This window comes from Vicugna pacos, chromosome 16, assembly GCF_048564905.1.
Source record: "Vicugna pacos chromosome 16, VicPac4, whole genome shotgun sequence".
NCBI lineage: Eukaryota > Metazoa > Chordata > Mammalia > Artiodactyla > Camelidae > Vicugna > Vicugna pacos.
The window spans coordinates 48,957,790-48,972,205 of NC_133002.1; the positions used below are offsets into that span (position 1 = coordinate 48,957,790).

The window sequence follows — 14,416 nt, forward strand, 5'->3', positions numbered from 1 at the left end:
AAGCAGTTGAGTTTATGTGACTTAAGTGGCATTAGTTTCTCATTGTTTGTGAAAGAGGGCAGAGGCAGCAGATGACAATGACCTTTCAGTTTCAGGGAATAATTTCACCCTCCCCCAGGGAACCTTGATTAGATTCGAGTTTTCCTAAGGCTCCTTAGCCACACACCTTCAGATGACTTGGATTACTCTTAAAAATAGCTGATCTCATCCATTACATTTGTCTTTGTTGTTCTTTAGTGCATTTAATAAAGAACCACATGATAATTATATTGCAAGTTTGAGGGCTTATAATTTTTTGTGGAAAAATATAAGTAGCATAAAATTTACTATCTTAATCATTCATATTTAAGTGTATATCATCCATTACTTTTTTTTTCCTTTTAGAAAAAGGAAAAGAAATGAAGACAGTGGCTTATAAAATAAAATTATAACATGCAAGGAAATAGGTATGAAAATAGTGAAGGCTCCTAAAACTGTTAATGAAATAGGCTTGAAGTAATTTTGTGTTACCTTGAATATTCAACTGTCTGAATATATTTGTAATTCTTTATAATGTTATGATGCGGGAGGGGAATAGCTAACCTTATAGGTAAGTGACCATGTTTTCTAACCAAAAAACATTTATGGTTTGATAAGAGGGTTTTTGTTGTTTTTTTTTTTTGTATGACTGTGAATATAACAGGCAATGTAAGGGATATAATTTGGATGCCAAAATATTAGAATTCCTGGAATATTTCCTTGGATCAATGGGATAACAGGACAGAATATTTTTAAGTAGATATTTCCTGGAAAACCTAAAATGTACAGTAATACATTCTATTAAATTATCACACACTATTGATGACAGTATAAATTGGCATCTCTCTGATGGAATACAATATAGCAATAGGTACTCAGCCATTCATTCACCAATTATTTCCTGAGTTGCATACTGTGTGCTGGACCTTGTTCTCAGACCTGGACAAATAAGTGAACCAACAGATAAAATGCTCTCACTTCACAGAGCTTAGTAATGGAGCTAATTATAGCCAGTGACTCAGTACTTCCACTTCTAGAATTAATCTGAAAGAAATAATCATGAATGTACAAAATGATTTAGTTATAAAGATTTTTTTCTTATGGTGAATTTTTGACAGTAAGAAACTTAAAGTAGCCTAAATGTCCAACAAATCATGATGCAACTATACAAAACAATACCAGGGTCATTAACATGATGTTGTAAAAGGATATTTCAGACAAAATAATAATATTCACAATTACAACTTCTAAAAGGCATGAAAGAACTTTATGGGGTTATTCTAAAACTTAACTATGATGATGGTTGCACAAATACAGACTTTTATGAAAACTTCAAACTATACATTTTAAATGGATGAATTTAATTGTACATAAATTATCAATGAAACTGTAAAAAGTGGGGGCACAAAGCAGTTTGTTCTAAAACTCTTTTAAGTTAATAGTTATTTCTATAAGTAAATTAGGAAAAAAACACTGGAAGGATACAAACCAAAGTGTTTAGTGGGTTAAATTAAGGATGAGGTGGATGTTTTCTTTTTTTCTTTTGTCTTATCTAAATTTTCTTTTGTCTTATCTAAATTTTCTTTTGTCTTATCTAAATCTTATAAGTGTTCTACAGAAAACATATTTATTTTACAATGAGAAAAAAACCACAAAAGCTGTTTTAAAATTAAAGTTGTTAAACCAGTTTATTCAATATCTAGGGCTACTACAAAGACTGTCCAAGTTCTATGACATCTTGAGGGCAAATTAAGACACCAAGATCCCTTCCCCAGCCCTTCAGCTCCAGAGCACATGCTTACACATCCCAAAACTTCTATTGATTGAAACTGAAAGAAATGCATGAAACAATTAACTACCCCTGTCCAGGGCCGACACTCAAGGCAATAATCAGTCCAGACTGATAGTTCTTAACCTTTCCATGCGTTGAACCTATGCCACCGACTGAGCTGGAAGAGTTCTCACTACTCACCAGCAGAGGGACCCTGAGCCCCTCTGAAATGTAGTGCTTGCTGAGTACAGGCCAGGCTAAAATCTGATGCCACAGAGGTCTCACAGCTGTGTCTTCCAAATTCCTTTTGAAATATTTTAGGTGCTTCAAAAGTTGGAGAAAAATGAATTGTACAGGTCAACCAAAGACAACTGTATAAAAGTTAAGTTTCAGATACTTTACCACATTTTATTGAAAGGCCCAAGTTGCTTGATATTTTAAATGTCTCTAATTGGAAATAGGGGGGAGGGTATAGCTCAGTGGTACAGTACATGCTTAGCATGCACAAGGTCCTGGGTTCAATCCCCCGTACTTCCTCTAAAAATAAATAAGTAAGTAAGCCTAATTACCTCCACCACCTGCCCCCCAAAAATAAAGTTAAAAATAAAGGAAAGAATTTTTTAAAAAAATTATTGGAACTATTATAGCAAGTAAGCGCAAGTGAAGACAGAGAGCAAGCTATCTGCAAAAAGATACACAGTGGGACTGCTGATTGGGACCAGAACAGCTTTTGGTGAGGGGGCTGTAGGATGAGAGAACAAGATGCCAAGAATAAATATAAACCAATCACCTTATCTGCAAACAACTAGCCTTGAGAAAAGATCAAAATCCTTGTCCTTGTTTTTTGGAAAGGAACTTGTGTTCAAAATGTTTCAAAAAACCATGAGAATGGCAAAACTATTTTGTCTTCAAATAAAGTACAAGTTCCTTACTATCTTATCTTTTTGATTCACTCCTGTATTTTTTGTGTGATTATAGAGGGTTTAGGCTTGTTCTCATTTTTTTGGTGGGAAAGTTATAGAACTTGTCATTGCTCCCTGTAGTTTTGCCCATGGAAAGACTCAGCAATGGAGTAAACTATCACTGGTTACCAGTGTGCTTAGTACTACATTGCTTAAGTAGCTAATTAACGCTTCTCTTCTTCCAAGTGGTTGTCATCACTCTTCTCCTGGAAGTCTTCTCAACTAACCTTATGTTGACAGCATATTTTATTCTTTTGAGAATCAATTTGTAGTAATTAGTGAAATAGAAATGTAAGGCTGAAAATGTATTAATATAACGAATTATATGTGTGTATGTGTTACAATTCTGATTGTGCGAATATGCTCCCATATGGATAATTCAAAAAGGTAGATGATTATAAAACCTTTTAAAAATTTATCCTTGGATATTCCATTTGATTTGATGGAGAAAACTTGTGTTCTCAGAATTCATTTCGTATCTTCCTCCAGAAAAGTAGAGTGAGGATATATGTATATATACATTTTTTCCCCCTTTCTGACGCTATGAAAATCTGACTATAGAAGCTGGAAAACTGCCCTTTCCTCTTCCTGCTTCCTCAAGTATCCTGGCCATTAGCTGGACAGTGGAACTAAATACTGTTAATTCTTAAAGTGATTCAAGATTTTTCCTGTCTTACAACTTAAGGGAAATTGGGGAACCTGGTAGAGGATTCCAGCACTGAAAGGCGGATCAGACGTAACGTCCCCCACTTTCTTACCGGCCTGCACGTGCGTCAGCTCCTCCTCCAGGGCGAAACTCCGCCCGCCGGTTCCCTTCTCCGCAGAGCCCTGCCCCACGCAGCTGATCCCGGGCGCCGCCCCACCCGCCTCTGTCTTTTCCCGCCCAGACTCTGCGCCTTCAGGAAGGGGCGTGGCCCCGTAGGAAGTTCTCGCGTTAGGGGAAGGTAGAGATTTCCGCTTCCGGTGTCATGGATGGTTCCTGGTCTGAAGGTGTGCCTGCCGCAGTCGGCGGGAAGAGGCAGCAGTTCGGGAGCCGGTTCCTGAGCGATCCGGCGCGCGTCTTCCACCACAATGCCTGGTAACCGCCCTCCCCCTCGCCTGGCCTGCGGCTCGGCCTCTGTCCTGCGGCCGCAGGCGCTCCGAGAAGCCCCTGACTGCCAGCCACGAGTCCAGCTACCCTGCTCGAGGCGCTCTCCTCCCACGGGAGAGGCCCTCCAGGGCCAGCAGCTCACCTTCTCCAGGGGGAACCTGAGGCCTCTAAGCTGCCCGTTTGATTTTCCCAGGGACAACGTGAAGTGGTCGGAAGAGCAGGCCGCGGCGGCGGAGAGGAAAGTCCAGGAGAACAGTACCCAGCGGGTGTGCCAGGAGAAGCAAGGTGCGCCTAGGTGGGCCCCGAATAGTATCGACAGCCAGCTTATTGCTGGACGCGCGTTCTCAGAGAGGCCAGAGAACCGAGGCTGCCAAGAGTCCTTGTTACTGAACTGATAACAGAACTCGGGGGTAGAACGGGAGGGGGAGGGGATGGGCAACGATGGAAGAGGGCTACACCTTAAAATCTTTTTAGAACAGAGAGTGTTCTAGTTTTGGTGTTTTGCTTGGAAGAAGGTAACTGTATCTTGAAAGTTTTTTCCAGTGACTCAAGTTTTTGGTTATGTTAATTAGACATTAATATGACTGACCTGTGGCAACCGTGTGGTCACATGATTGTCTTAGAGGAGTACTTTCTACATTATTACACTTTGCCTGAGGAAATGTTGCCACTGAAGCTAGATATGAGTGATCAGATTGTAAATATTGGGGGGTTGGTGGCTAATGGCTGGTGAATTTACATCTTTTTCTTGTGTGATGGCTATGAGGATTTAGGGCTTCTGCCAAGGAAAGATGGATGAAGCAAAGTGGAAATAAGACTGGTCAAAGAAAAAGAGGCCTCTTCTGGAGAGGTGGATGCTTTCATTGCAAAATAACCCAAGTATAACTAGGACTGGTTGGACCTCTGTCCTAAATGACAATTGAAAGTAGGACTAGAAATTGAAGAGTAGTAACCACTAAAAGGGTTCTGTATAACAATTAGAAGATTCCAGTTACAAAATGTTCACCTTACATAGTTTGACAAAGACTAGGTCAAAGTAAGTTAAAGTTGAAAGGGATTTTGAAAATCATGTAGTCCAATATCCTCTTTTTACAGTTAAAGAAACTTGGACCACAGGACATTAATTGCCTCACCCAGAGGTAAGCAGTTAGTAGCAGTGGTGGAACTAAATCCAACTTCTTAGGTTTTTATTCATCCTACTACACTAGTCAAGGCCTTGTGTTAGCAGAGAGCAGAAAGCTGAAATTAAGTTATAAACCATTGTTATCTCAATAAAAAATAGTAATTTTTTAAAAAGAAAACAAATCTAAGACTGCCTTGATCATGTTAAACAACAATTTTCTTTTAAACAGTCCATACTTATTTAGTCTCTCCTGTACCCTATCATCAAATCTTCTCGTCTGAAGACTTTTTTCCCTCTTGGCAGCACTTTCTATTTTCCTTTTAGCTTTGTGTCAATTTTTAGTGTCTATTAGTAGCATTGAATTCATTTCGGGGCTCCTCACTTTAAAGAACCACAGACAGGAAGCTTACTTTAAAGATGAGCAACATATATTGTAACCATTGAGTTCATGTGGGGAGTAACTGAAGAACCTGGGACGTCTAACTTGTAAAAGAGGATTTAGAAGGAGAAATAACTGCCCTCATACAAAAGAGTTGTTCTGCATAGCTCTGAGAAATAGTAGGACCTTTTGACCAGAAATGATTAGACAGATTTTTTTCTTAATGTTAGGATTTTCTAATAGGTAAGGGCCATCCAAAGATGTGGGAGAACTGATAGGTAGTAAGTTGCCTGGCAGAGGTTGGACTCTGGAAGGACGAGATAGAGAGCAAATTCAGGTGTGGTAGGTAGTCAGACTAAACGACCTCCAGCTCTGAGACTGTGGCTTTACCTAAATATAACTTTCAGTATAAAACTCGGTGAAGCAAGATGCTGCTCGACATTAGATACAAGTAAAATATTGACAGATGGATCTTACAGTTCTTTCTTAAATATTTACAGTTGATTATGAGATCAATGCCCACAAATACTGGAACGACTTCTACAAAATCCATGAAAATGGGTTTTTCAAGGATAGACATTGGCTTTTTACTGAATTCCCAGAGCTGGCACCTAGCCAAAACCAAAAGGATTTGCTCTCAGAGAACAAGAGGAGTGAAGTACCTGAATGTAGAAGTGAGGATGGACCTGGTTTAACAACAGAACAGCATGGATGTTCTTCAGACAGCCTTGGTGGACATAAAACACAGCTGCCTCCTGTGGAGGAGAATGTAACTCAGACACTCAGTCACCTGGAAATCTGTGCTGATGAGTTTCCTGGAGCCTCAGCCACTTACCGAATACTCGAGGTAACCTCCCTTTATTGTCCTGATAGTGAGGTTAGTGAAGCTGTTGTATTACGCACATGGAGTGGCATAGAGAGGCTGACCGCAAAAGTAACTTCTCTCTGATGAAGCTGGCTAGACTTGACCTTATCTTGGTCTGGAATCACCTCCATTTTTGAACTAATGGAATGCTCTAGATGCAGGCCAGCTATGGTAGTCATGGTAAACAAAGCTCACCTGAGGTACTTCAGAAAGTTGTAGCATGGTGCGCTACCTGCCATCTGGAAAAGAGTTCCAGGTCACAAGACAACTTCTGTTACTTCTCTTCTAATACACTTGTAGAGGTTAGTTGGGATGGTGTTACTCAGGTGTGGGAGAAATCGTGCCCTCTCAGTTTGCATGGTGGGGCAGATGCGAGGCTAGGCCTGGAAAAACATCTAGGGTGGGCACTGTAGCAGAAGTTCACAAATAGTGACTGCACATGCCACTGGAAGCCGATTAGCTTTGGGGCTGTCTGAGTCCTATAGCATGACTTTTTACTAGTCCCTTACCCTCCCCAAGCAGAATGGGACTTCTCTACCTCTTTCTGCCTCATAGCTAGGGGTGTTAGTTGAGATAATGTATGTAAAATGGCTAAGGATAGTGTCTGGCACACAGTAAGCCCTTAGTAACAGTCACTGTTTTTGTTATTAGCACACCTAGCACTGTGCTTAGGACCGTGTAACTATGGTCCCCTTTTCATGAATTTTTCCAGTAACATAGCAGAGTTCTGTAAGAAGATAAGTTGTCTACAGGAGCATTTGTCAAAACTCAGAAAGTAAAAGCAACCCATGCCCTTTTTTCCAGACCAGCTTCCTCCTGCTAATGAAAACCCATGCTCTCTTTATGGCTGACTCTTCAAGGGTTCCTGAGGTCGAGATCAGGGAATGTCATGGTACTATTTAGGAATATAATTAGACAAGATTATCTATTGTTGATTATTTATCTAGCTTCAGGTAGTTTATTCCTTGGAAAGTTCTGTGATTAATGGTTCATTTCTGTCTACAGGTTGGTTGTGGTGTGGGAAACACAGTCTTTCCAATTTTACAAACTAACAAGTAAGTTTGTTGTGAAGTTTGACTCTGACAGCAAAGAAGAGAGAAGTAGGGGGTTATTTCTCAAAACTCTTACTACATCAAACTGTTAACAGTGGTTATTGGAAGCCAAACTGGTAACAGTGGTTATTGGGAGCTGTGGGTTACAGGAGATTAAATGTTTACATCATCCATTTATGAATTGTTTTGATTTAATGTGATTTATAAGTTACTTTTGTCAGATAAATTAGTGGGTTTTAAACCTGTTACATTGTTAATATTTGATGCCTTTGATATTTTAACAGGAAAGAGAATAGACCTAATCCAGCTTGTAATCTTAATTATTCTGCTGGTTTTTTCTGCCCATTTCAGTGACCCAAGACTCTTTGTTTACTGTTGTGATTTTTCTTCCACAGCTGTAGAACTGGTCCAGGTAAGTGCAGTGGCTGCTATCATTGATTTTCACTGATTAAAGAGGAAAGGGTCTGCTAAAAATCAAGATCTCTAACTATCTTCTTATTGTACTTGGTCTAAAAGTAAAAGATGCACTGAAACAGCCTAGAGTAGAGGAAAGGGCCAGATGTGAACACAGAATTTGCCGCTTGCCTGCTGTGGAACTTTGGGAAGGTCTCTTGACCTCCCCAAACTCATGTTTTAAGGATTGAAATAATTCAGGGTTCTTTGAGTTACAAGTTAGAGAAACTTCTATAATTAAAGGGAATGTCATAGAACTCAAGAGAGTATTGTATAGCCAGGACTAAAAGGCAGGCCTGAAAGGGTGTCAGGTACCCAAGGCCAGCCGGCTGGCTGGTGAGATGTTGCTGCCCCCTTCTATCACAGCACCTCCATCAAGTTCACAGTGTCTTGCCTCTCATTGCCCATTTACCTTTTGCTTTGTTTTTCCTTTGCACACCAGCTTTCTCTAGTAGGTTTTTCCTGGTTTTGCACATGACTCCAACATACTTGCCCCTCCCAGTCCTTTACAAGTTCCCCTGTTCAGATGGTATCAGAACCTCCTATCCCAATTCCAAAATCTCCAGACAGTCAGGTTGACACAACCCAGCTAATAATCTACTTACCCTCTCTAAATTAGGCCAGTGGGGAACAAAGTCATGTTTTTGGAAAAGAGAGATGTGAATGTGTCTGTTACAATCACATATGGTGCTCCTAGCACAGGAGCTCGGAATTGGTAGCTTTGTCTTTCTGGAATTATTCTTATGAACCTACACCAGATGAATATTGAGGCTTATCTTTAGTTAATTTTATGATAATAAAACATAGGTTAAATCTTCTACATCTGAAGAAATAGAGTTCCCTGGAGAATTCTGTGATCTGTATAATGTGTTGTAGTTGGCAGTTGTTTTAAATCATTTGCTTTTCATTATGTTTTGTTTCTCTCACGAGGTTTCTCTTTTCCCTTTCTGTCATTTACCTTCCTGATTGTTTTCTGGTCCTGGGATCTAACTATGTCAGAATAAAAACTAAAATTAGAGGAATCAGGAATGTTCCATTTAAAAACTGCCAATTAGATTCCACAGGCTCTTCTCTGGAGTAGTTCCTGATTCTTACTCCTTGGGTGAGAACGTTTGCCGTTAATGGCAGGAACTGTATCCTTCAGTGGGAAGTAGCAGGGATTACATTTAAAGCAAGATAGCTTTCCTGAGGCTCTCTAACCAGTGTCCTCTAACCAGTGTCCTCTCTTCCAATCTGCAGACAAATTCAGCATATGACCCTTCTCGGTGTTTTGCCTTTGTTCACGATCTGTGTGATGAAGAAAAGAGTTACCCAGTGCCCGGGAATAGTCTTGATGTCATCATCCTTATATTTGTTCTCTCGGCAATTGTTCCAGACAAGTAAATTTTAGATCCCTTAACTAGTAGCATAGCAAAAACAATGCTTTGGTCTCAGGAACCTTGATATCAGAGTTAGGCCCTAAGTAAAAAGGATTTTATTAATGTTCTGATAGACAGGAAGAAGCCATTTCACCGTACGTGATAGGAGCTTCTCAATCATTTTTCTAAATTTTTTTGAAGTCTAACTGCTGTTCCAGCCTCTTAAACTCTAAACCTTTGCTTGTTGACTGCAGCAGTTGGTTTTTCTTTTCATTGCTGTGGTTTAACATCCCCAAAGAATTGGGGGGGCCTTCTTAGTGGGTATGTGGAGAAATTCCTCACTGATGATCTCATAGCATGGTGTTCTAGAATTGTGGGTGCCACAGCTGCATCCCATTAATGGGCTTTTAAAATGCTTTAAATAAAACAGACTTTATTAAAAGCACAAAATTTACAGTGAAGCATAACTCAGGTATTCTCTGATATTTAAGTTCTTTGGAAAACTGTAGTACAGGAGGATTCTGTAAAATCAAGAGTAGCTAAGGAAAGTCAATTTCTTTACCATAAAAGATACCACTAAAGCCTCTAGATATAGACACCAAGTCATCCTGGTGAAATACTGTCTCAAGGAAGCAGTATCAGTCAGGAGGTGGCAGGGGTGGTGGGGATGATAGACTTTCTCTAGCTGGCATTTCCCTGGAATAGCATTGAGTCATTTGACCTGAGAGGGATATTATGAGTGTGAAGTAAAGGCAGATGGAGGACGCCCAAACAGCCTGGCATGGTTTTAAACATTAATAACTACAGAAGTTTACATGCTGCAAACTTTAAAAAACTGATAGACTAAAACAAAATATTAAAAATTTATTATTAAATATTTAAATAAATAGACTCAGTATTTCAAATGGTTTTTGTAAGTTTGAAGTATATATACTTCTGCAGTGGTTAAAGCTGAAACCTGCACTGAGATTCTATATATGGAAAGTGCAGTTAGAAATGTAAAAGCACTCTGCCCATAGTACTTATTTGCATATAGACTGTATCACCATGTGAATTGTAAGTTCTTGAGGTTTGGTCTGCATTTAACAAGTGGAAAGATACAGTCTGCATTCAGAGAACTTGGGCCCAGTGGGGCAGGCAGATGAGTCCACTAGCAGACCCCACACTGGGTGGTCAGGGGTCCACTCAGGGATTCATGGGAGCCCAGAGCAGGGGTGGCTTCCCCACAAGGAGTGGAAAGTGAACCAGGCAGAAAGCAGATAACCTCCCACACTGAAGACGCAGCTTATCTTTGGGCCTCTTCATACTGAAGGCACTGGATCGAAGCCACAGTTGTGAGCAGGCATTAGAAGACAGACGCATCAGAGGCTTGGACATGGTTTGGGTTGTAACTGAAACAAAAGCAGAGGAGCTAAGATTTCAGGACTCTGTGTCAGGGTTAGGAAGTCCACTGGCTTTTCAGGATATAATGCAGGCAGAAGGAACCCTGTCCTTAAAGAGACCTGATCTTCATTCCCTGCTGCCACACAGGATGCAGAAGGCTATCAACAGGCTGAGCAAGCTTCTGAAGCCTGGAGGGGTGATGCTTCTGCGAGATTATGGCCGCTATGACATGGCTCAGCTTCGGTTTAAAAAAGGTATTTTCCCACTATAGTTGAAGCAGTGGCTTTGCCATCAGAGTAGTCATACAAATCAGTAGAACAAAACAGAAACTCTAGAATTAGATAACTCAATATATAAAGTCATTCAATACATAGTAAGGGTGGTATGCTTTTGGAGACTTGTATAATCTATTAGGGAGATCTTTTTTAGAAAAAGTCATTTGATTACGTAAATAGTTTTAAGTGTGGTATGGCAAAAGATAGCATTAAAAAGTTAAAAGACAAATGATGGATTGAGGACAAGTACTTTCAGTTAATAGAACAGATGAAGACTTAGTATCTATGCTCTTCAAACGGGACTGTTGGCAGATTGATAAGGGGAAAGATCAGTGACCCACCCAAAAAACAGACAAGAAGTGGTTGAGTTGATTTACTGAAGAGCATATCCAGATGGCCAAAAACAAAACGTCAAGAAAATAATAGCAAGGAGATACTAGTTCTTAAACCTATTGCTGGCTGATTCAAAGAAAGAGATACGTTCCTCCGTTATTGGTAGAAATAGGAACTGTTAACGTCCTTTTCTTAGCACTCTGGTGTTACCTATTCAGTTCAACAGTCCTTTGGGGAATTATTCAAGAACCAGCACATCATATGTGCACTGCCTCTGGACAGGGCAGTGTTGTGCATGTCGTGAGGTGGAGCCCACTCCACCGTTCTCTGAGGGGTTTCCATTCTATATCAGCAAGTGAGAAAAGCAATGTGCAGATCAGCATTTTAAACATAATCCTGTGTATAACAGTAGCTGGAGGAAAATAACTAAGTAAAATTATTTTGATAGTCAAAAGGTTTAGGGGGGTGGGTATAGTTCAAGCTGTAGAGTGCATGTTTAGCATGCACAAGGTCCTGGGTTCAATCCCCAGTACCTCCCCCAAATATAAATAAATAAACACAATTACCTACCACCCACAAAGAAAACAAAAATCACTAAATACTTAAAAACAAGAGGTGTAGAAGGATTATGTCAGAATGTTAAATTGACAAGATCAAGGGGCTTAGCAGCAGAAGGGGAATTGTGGTCGTGATAAAAACAGTATCCATGTGGTCATATTTATGAATGTGCATGTGGACACATGGAGAGACATGCAAAAGGACAATCACTAAAATGGGAATATTGGCTGTCCTGGGTTCCTTAAACTTAGCTATATTCCTTTAAAAAACAAACAAACATGTTTTTAAAGTGGGCGAAATGCTATTTAGAAAGTTTTTGGTTTTGTTTTTGAACAAAGTATATGTATTGTATTTAATCCAGGAAGAAACAAGTTTTTATCATGAAACTTTAGAACAGCGGCTGAGAATTGCCTGTGTTCGCTAACACTGAAGTTTGATTATTCCCCTTGGGCTCCTCTTCTTCAAAGCACCATTCATTTGTAGGCAAGATATTGCAGATTCCTACAAAGTGTAATCCACGAAAGGATCTGTTCTCTGCCCAAGAAATTGATATCTTGATGCATATTTGATTGGCAGGGAAATTCAAAGAAGTGCTTTTGAAGTGTCTCTGGTCTTTACCCCATCACCCTGCAGGTCAGTGTCTGTCTGAAAATTTCTATGTGAGAGGTGATGGCACCAGAGTTTACTTCTTCACACAAGGTATGAAAGCCTCATCTTTGTTTATACTGACAGCCCCCACAACACCAGATAAATGTTGCTCAAGGTGCTTTCAGAGGAGAAATCATCTGACCCCTCCTACCTTTCGCAGCCTCTTCCCTTCCCCACCCCTCACCCCTACTCTCAGCCAACCTGAACCACTCACTGTTCTCCAGATAAACTCAGCCTATCCAAGCCTTCCGCTCCCCACTTTGCTCTTCTGCTCGCTCCCCATCCTCTCTGTCACTTTATCTAAAACAGGAAACCTGTCTATTTTGCAAGACTCCACTGCAGCTGTTTCAGCCTCTAAGCTGAGTTGTACCTTAGGTGCACCTGAGATAGCGTAAACTCATTGCTCCCATCAGCTGAGTCTTAGAGAAGCTCTCCCTGTGGATTCCAGCCCTTCACACACGGTTGGCCTTCCCCTACCTAAATGCTGTTACCAAGCTACTACTGCATTTATAACTGAACAGTGCTGTCCAAGCCACTTAAACCCTATAGATAAGGACATAATCTCAGAGCCCTGTTTAACATCTAGATGGTAGACACGGGAAAATATGTAAACATCTCTTTTCCAAACTAGATGAACTGGACACGCTTTTCACTACTGCTGGACTGGAAAAGGTTCAGAACCTGGTGGATCGCCGGTTGCAAGTGAATCGGGGGAAACAACTGACAATGTACCGAGTTTGGATTCAATGCAAATATCGCAAACCTGTTCTGTCCAACACCAGCTGAGAGGCACCTGCTCCTGACATGCGTGTTCATTGAAGCTTTTTAAAAGAACATCTACAAACAGGCTTGAACCTACGAAAAAACGTTTTTTATCAAGAGTCTACATTTTGCTTCACATTTGTGAAACCCTGTGTTACGTACTTTTCTCAAGTTTTTTCTATCTTGGAGATCTCAAAGAATCTTGCCATTTTGTAACTTAATAAGTGAAACATTATTTATGGAAATCAGTTTCTTTCCATGCTTAAGTATTATATATGATAAATGATTAAGTTGCATTAAATTATTTGGGGATTCAAATACCTGGACTAATCAATTGATGCACACAAAGATGAACAAAGGTCTCGTGCAGTGGTTGGGGAAGCAAGTTGGGAAGAATCATCTGTATTTGGATGTTTTCCTGACTCAAAAAAAAAAGCATCAAAATATGGTGTCCTTGTTAATTATTTGGTCATGGTCTCCACTTAACCTTAGTTCCATAGAATTATAAGCACTGTTCCCCTAAGTAACCCATGTCTAAAAAATTGAAAAGATCTTCACTTTTAGCAAATTGTCTCTCTTTTTGTGTGCCATTAAATGCTTGACAAAAAAGGAATTGAGAGAAATTTTAGCCATTTCACTTCTGAATGTGATCATTTCATCAGTGTTAGTTTTTTGCTATGATGGTCCGCGAGTTATATGATGTATTCTTAATTTTTACCAACTTAAGAATTTTCATTTCTTCATTCCTACATGTTGAATTTTTTAATGCAAACTTAAATATTCTCATAATTGTTTCAGTTATGAGAATGTGATAAGCAATTTTTTTTAATGATTCCAAACTTTGAAGTATAGTACCAGGAGTATTACAAGAATAGTCAACTTCTTTCTGAATCATTTTTAAGAGTAAGTTGCAATGTGATATCCCAACACTACTCTATATTTTATAATGTAAAATTCCTGTAGATGAAGATGTTCTGTATCACCAAATACATGCACCAGATGTAGAAATTTACATGGAAGCACTACCATCCACAGATAACCAAGTTTTCCCAACAGTCCCACTAATATCCTTTATCATTTGAAAAAAAACAAAAAACTCTTGTGCTGCACTAGGTAGTCATGTCCCAGTCTCCTTTAGTCTGAAACAATCCTTCAGGTTTGTTTTCATGACCTTGACATTTGAAGATTACAGACTATTTTGCAGATTTTCCTCAAGTTGGGTTTGTTGATGCTTCATCATGATTTAGTTCAAGTTATGTATTTTGGGCAGGAATATCAGAAGTGATGCTGTTGCATCTTAACACAGTAGGTACATGATTTTGAAGTACCCTGTTGGTGGTGGTGTTAACCTTAATCACTTAAAATTGAGATTGTGCCTCCTGGGTT

General features: G+C 39.7%; 1 protein-coding gene and 1 long non-coding RNA gene across 3 annotated transcripts in view; one reads left to right on the plus strand and one right to left on the minus strand.

Moving 5' to 3' along the window:
- LOC140686174 (uncharacterized) overlaps window positions 1-3,733 on the minus strand; it is a 20,568-nt gene extending 16,835 nt beyond the window's left edge. For both annotated transcript variants that reach the window (XR_012059773.1, XR_012059772.1), the window contains exons 1-2: window positions 3,510-3,733; window positions 1,991-2,113 (exon numbers count right to left, since the gene is read on the minus strand). This is a non-coding gene — a long non-coding RNA (uncharacterized lncRNA). The remainder of the gene's footprint in view (window positions 1-1,990; window positions 2,114-3,509) is intronic.
- METTL2A (methyltransferase 2A, tRNA N3-cytidine) lies at window positions 3,678-13,647 on the plus strand. Its single transcript, XM_006199284.4, has 9 exons — window positions 3,678-3,829; window positions 4,035-4,126; window positions 5,844-6,190; window positions 7,214-7,263; window positions 7,612-7,672; window positions 8,953-9,092; window positions 10,602-10,708; window positions 12,254-12,319; window positions 12,900-13,647. Exons 1-9 carry the CDS (start codon window positions 3,720-3,722, stop codon window positions 13,052-13,054), a joined length of 1,128 nt encoding a protein of 375 aa, XP_006199346.1. The 5' UTR covers window positions 3,678-3,719; the 3' UTR covers window positions 13,055-13,647.
- Window positions 13,648-14,416: the final 769 nt, after the last annotated feature.

Coding starts and splice junctions, on each gene's coding strand:
- METTL2A (XM_006199284.4), top strand. CDS start 3,720: ATGGATGGTTCCTGGTCTGAAGGTGTGCCTGCCGCAGTCGGCGGGAAG. Junction 7,264..7,611: donor CCAATTTTACAAACTAACAA/GTAAGTTTGTTG, acceptor TGCCCATTTCAG/TGACCCAAGACTCTTTGTTT. Junction 12,320..12,899: donor AGTTTACTTCTTCACACAAG/GTATGAAAGCCT, acceptor TTTCCAAACTAG/ATGAACTGGACACGCTTTTC.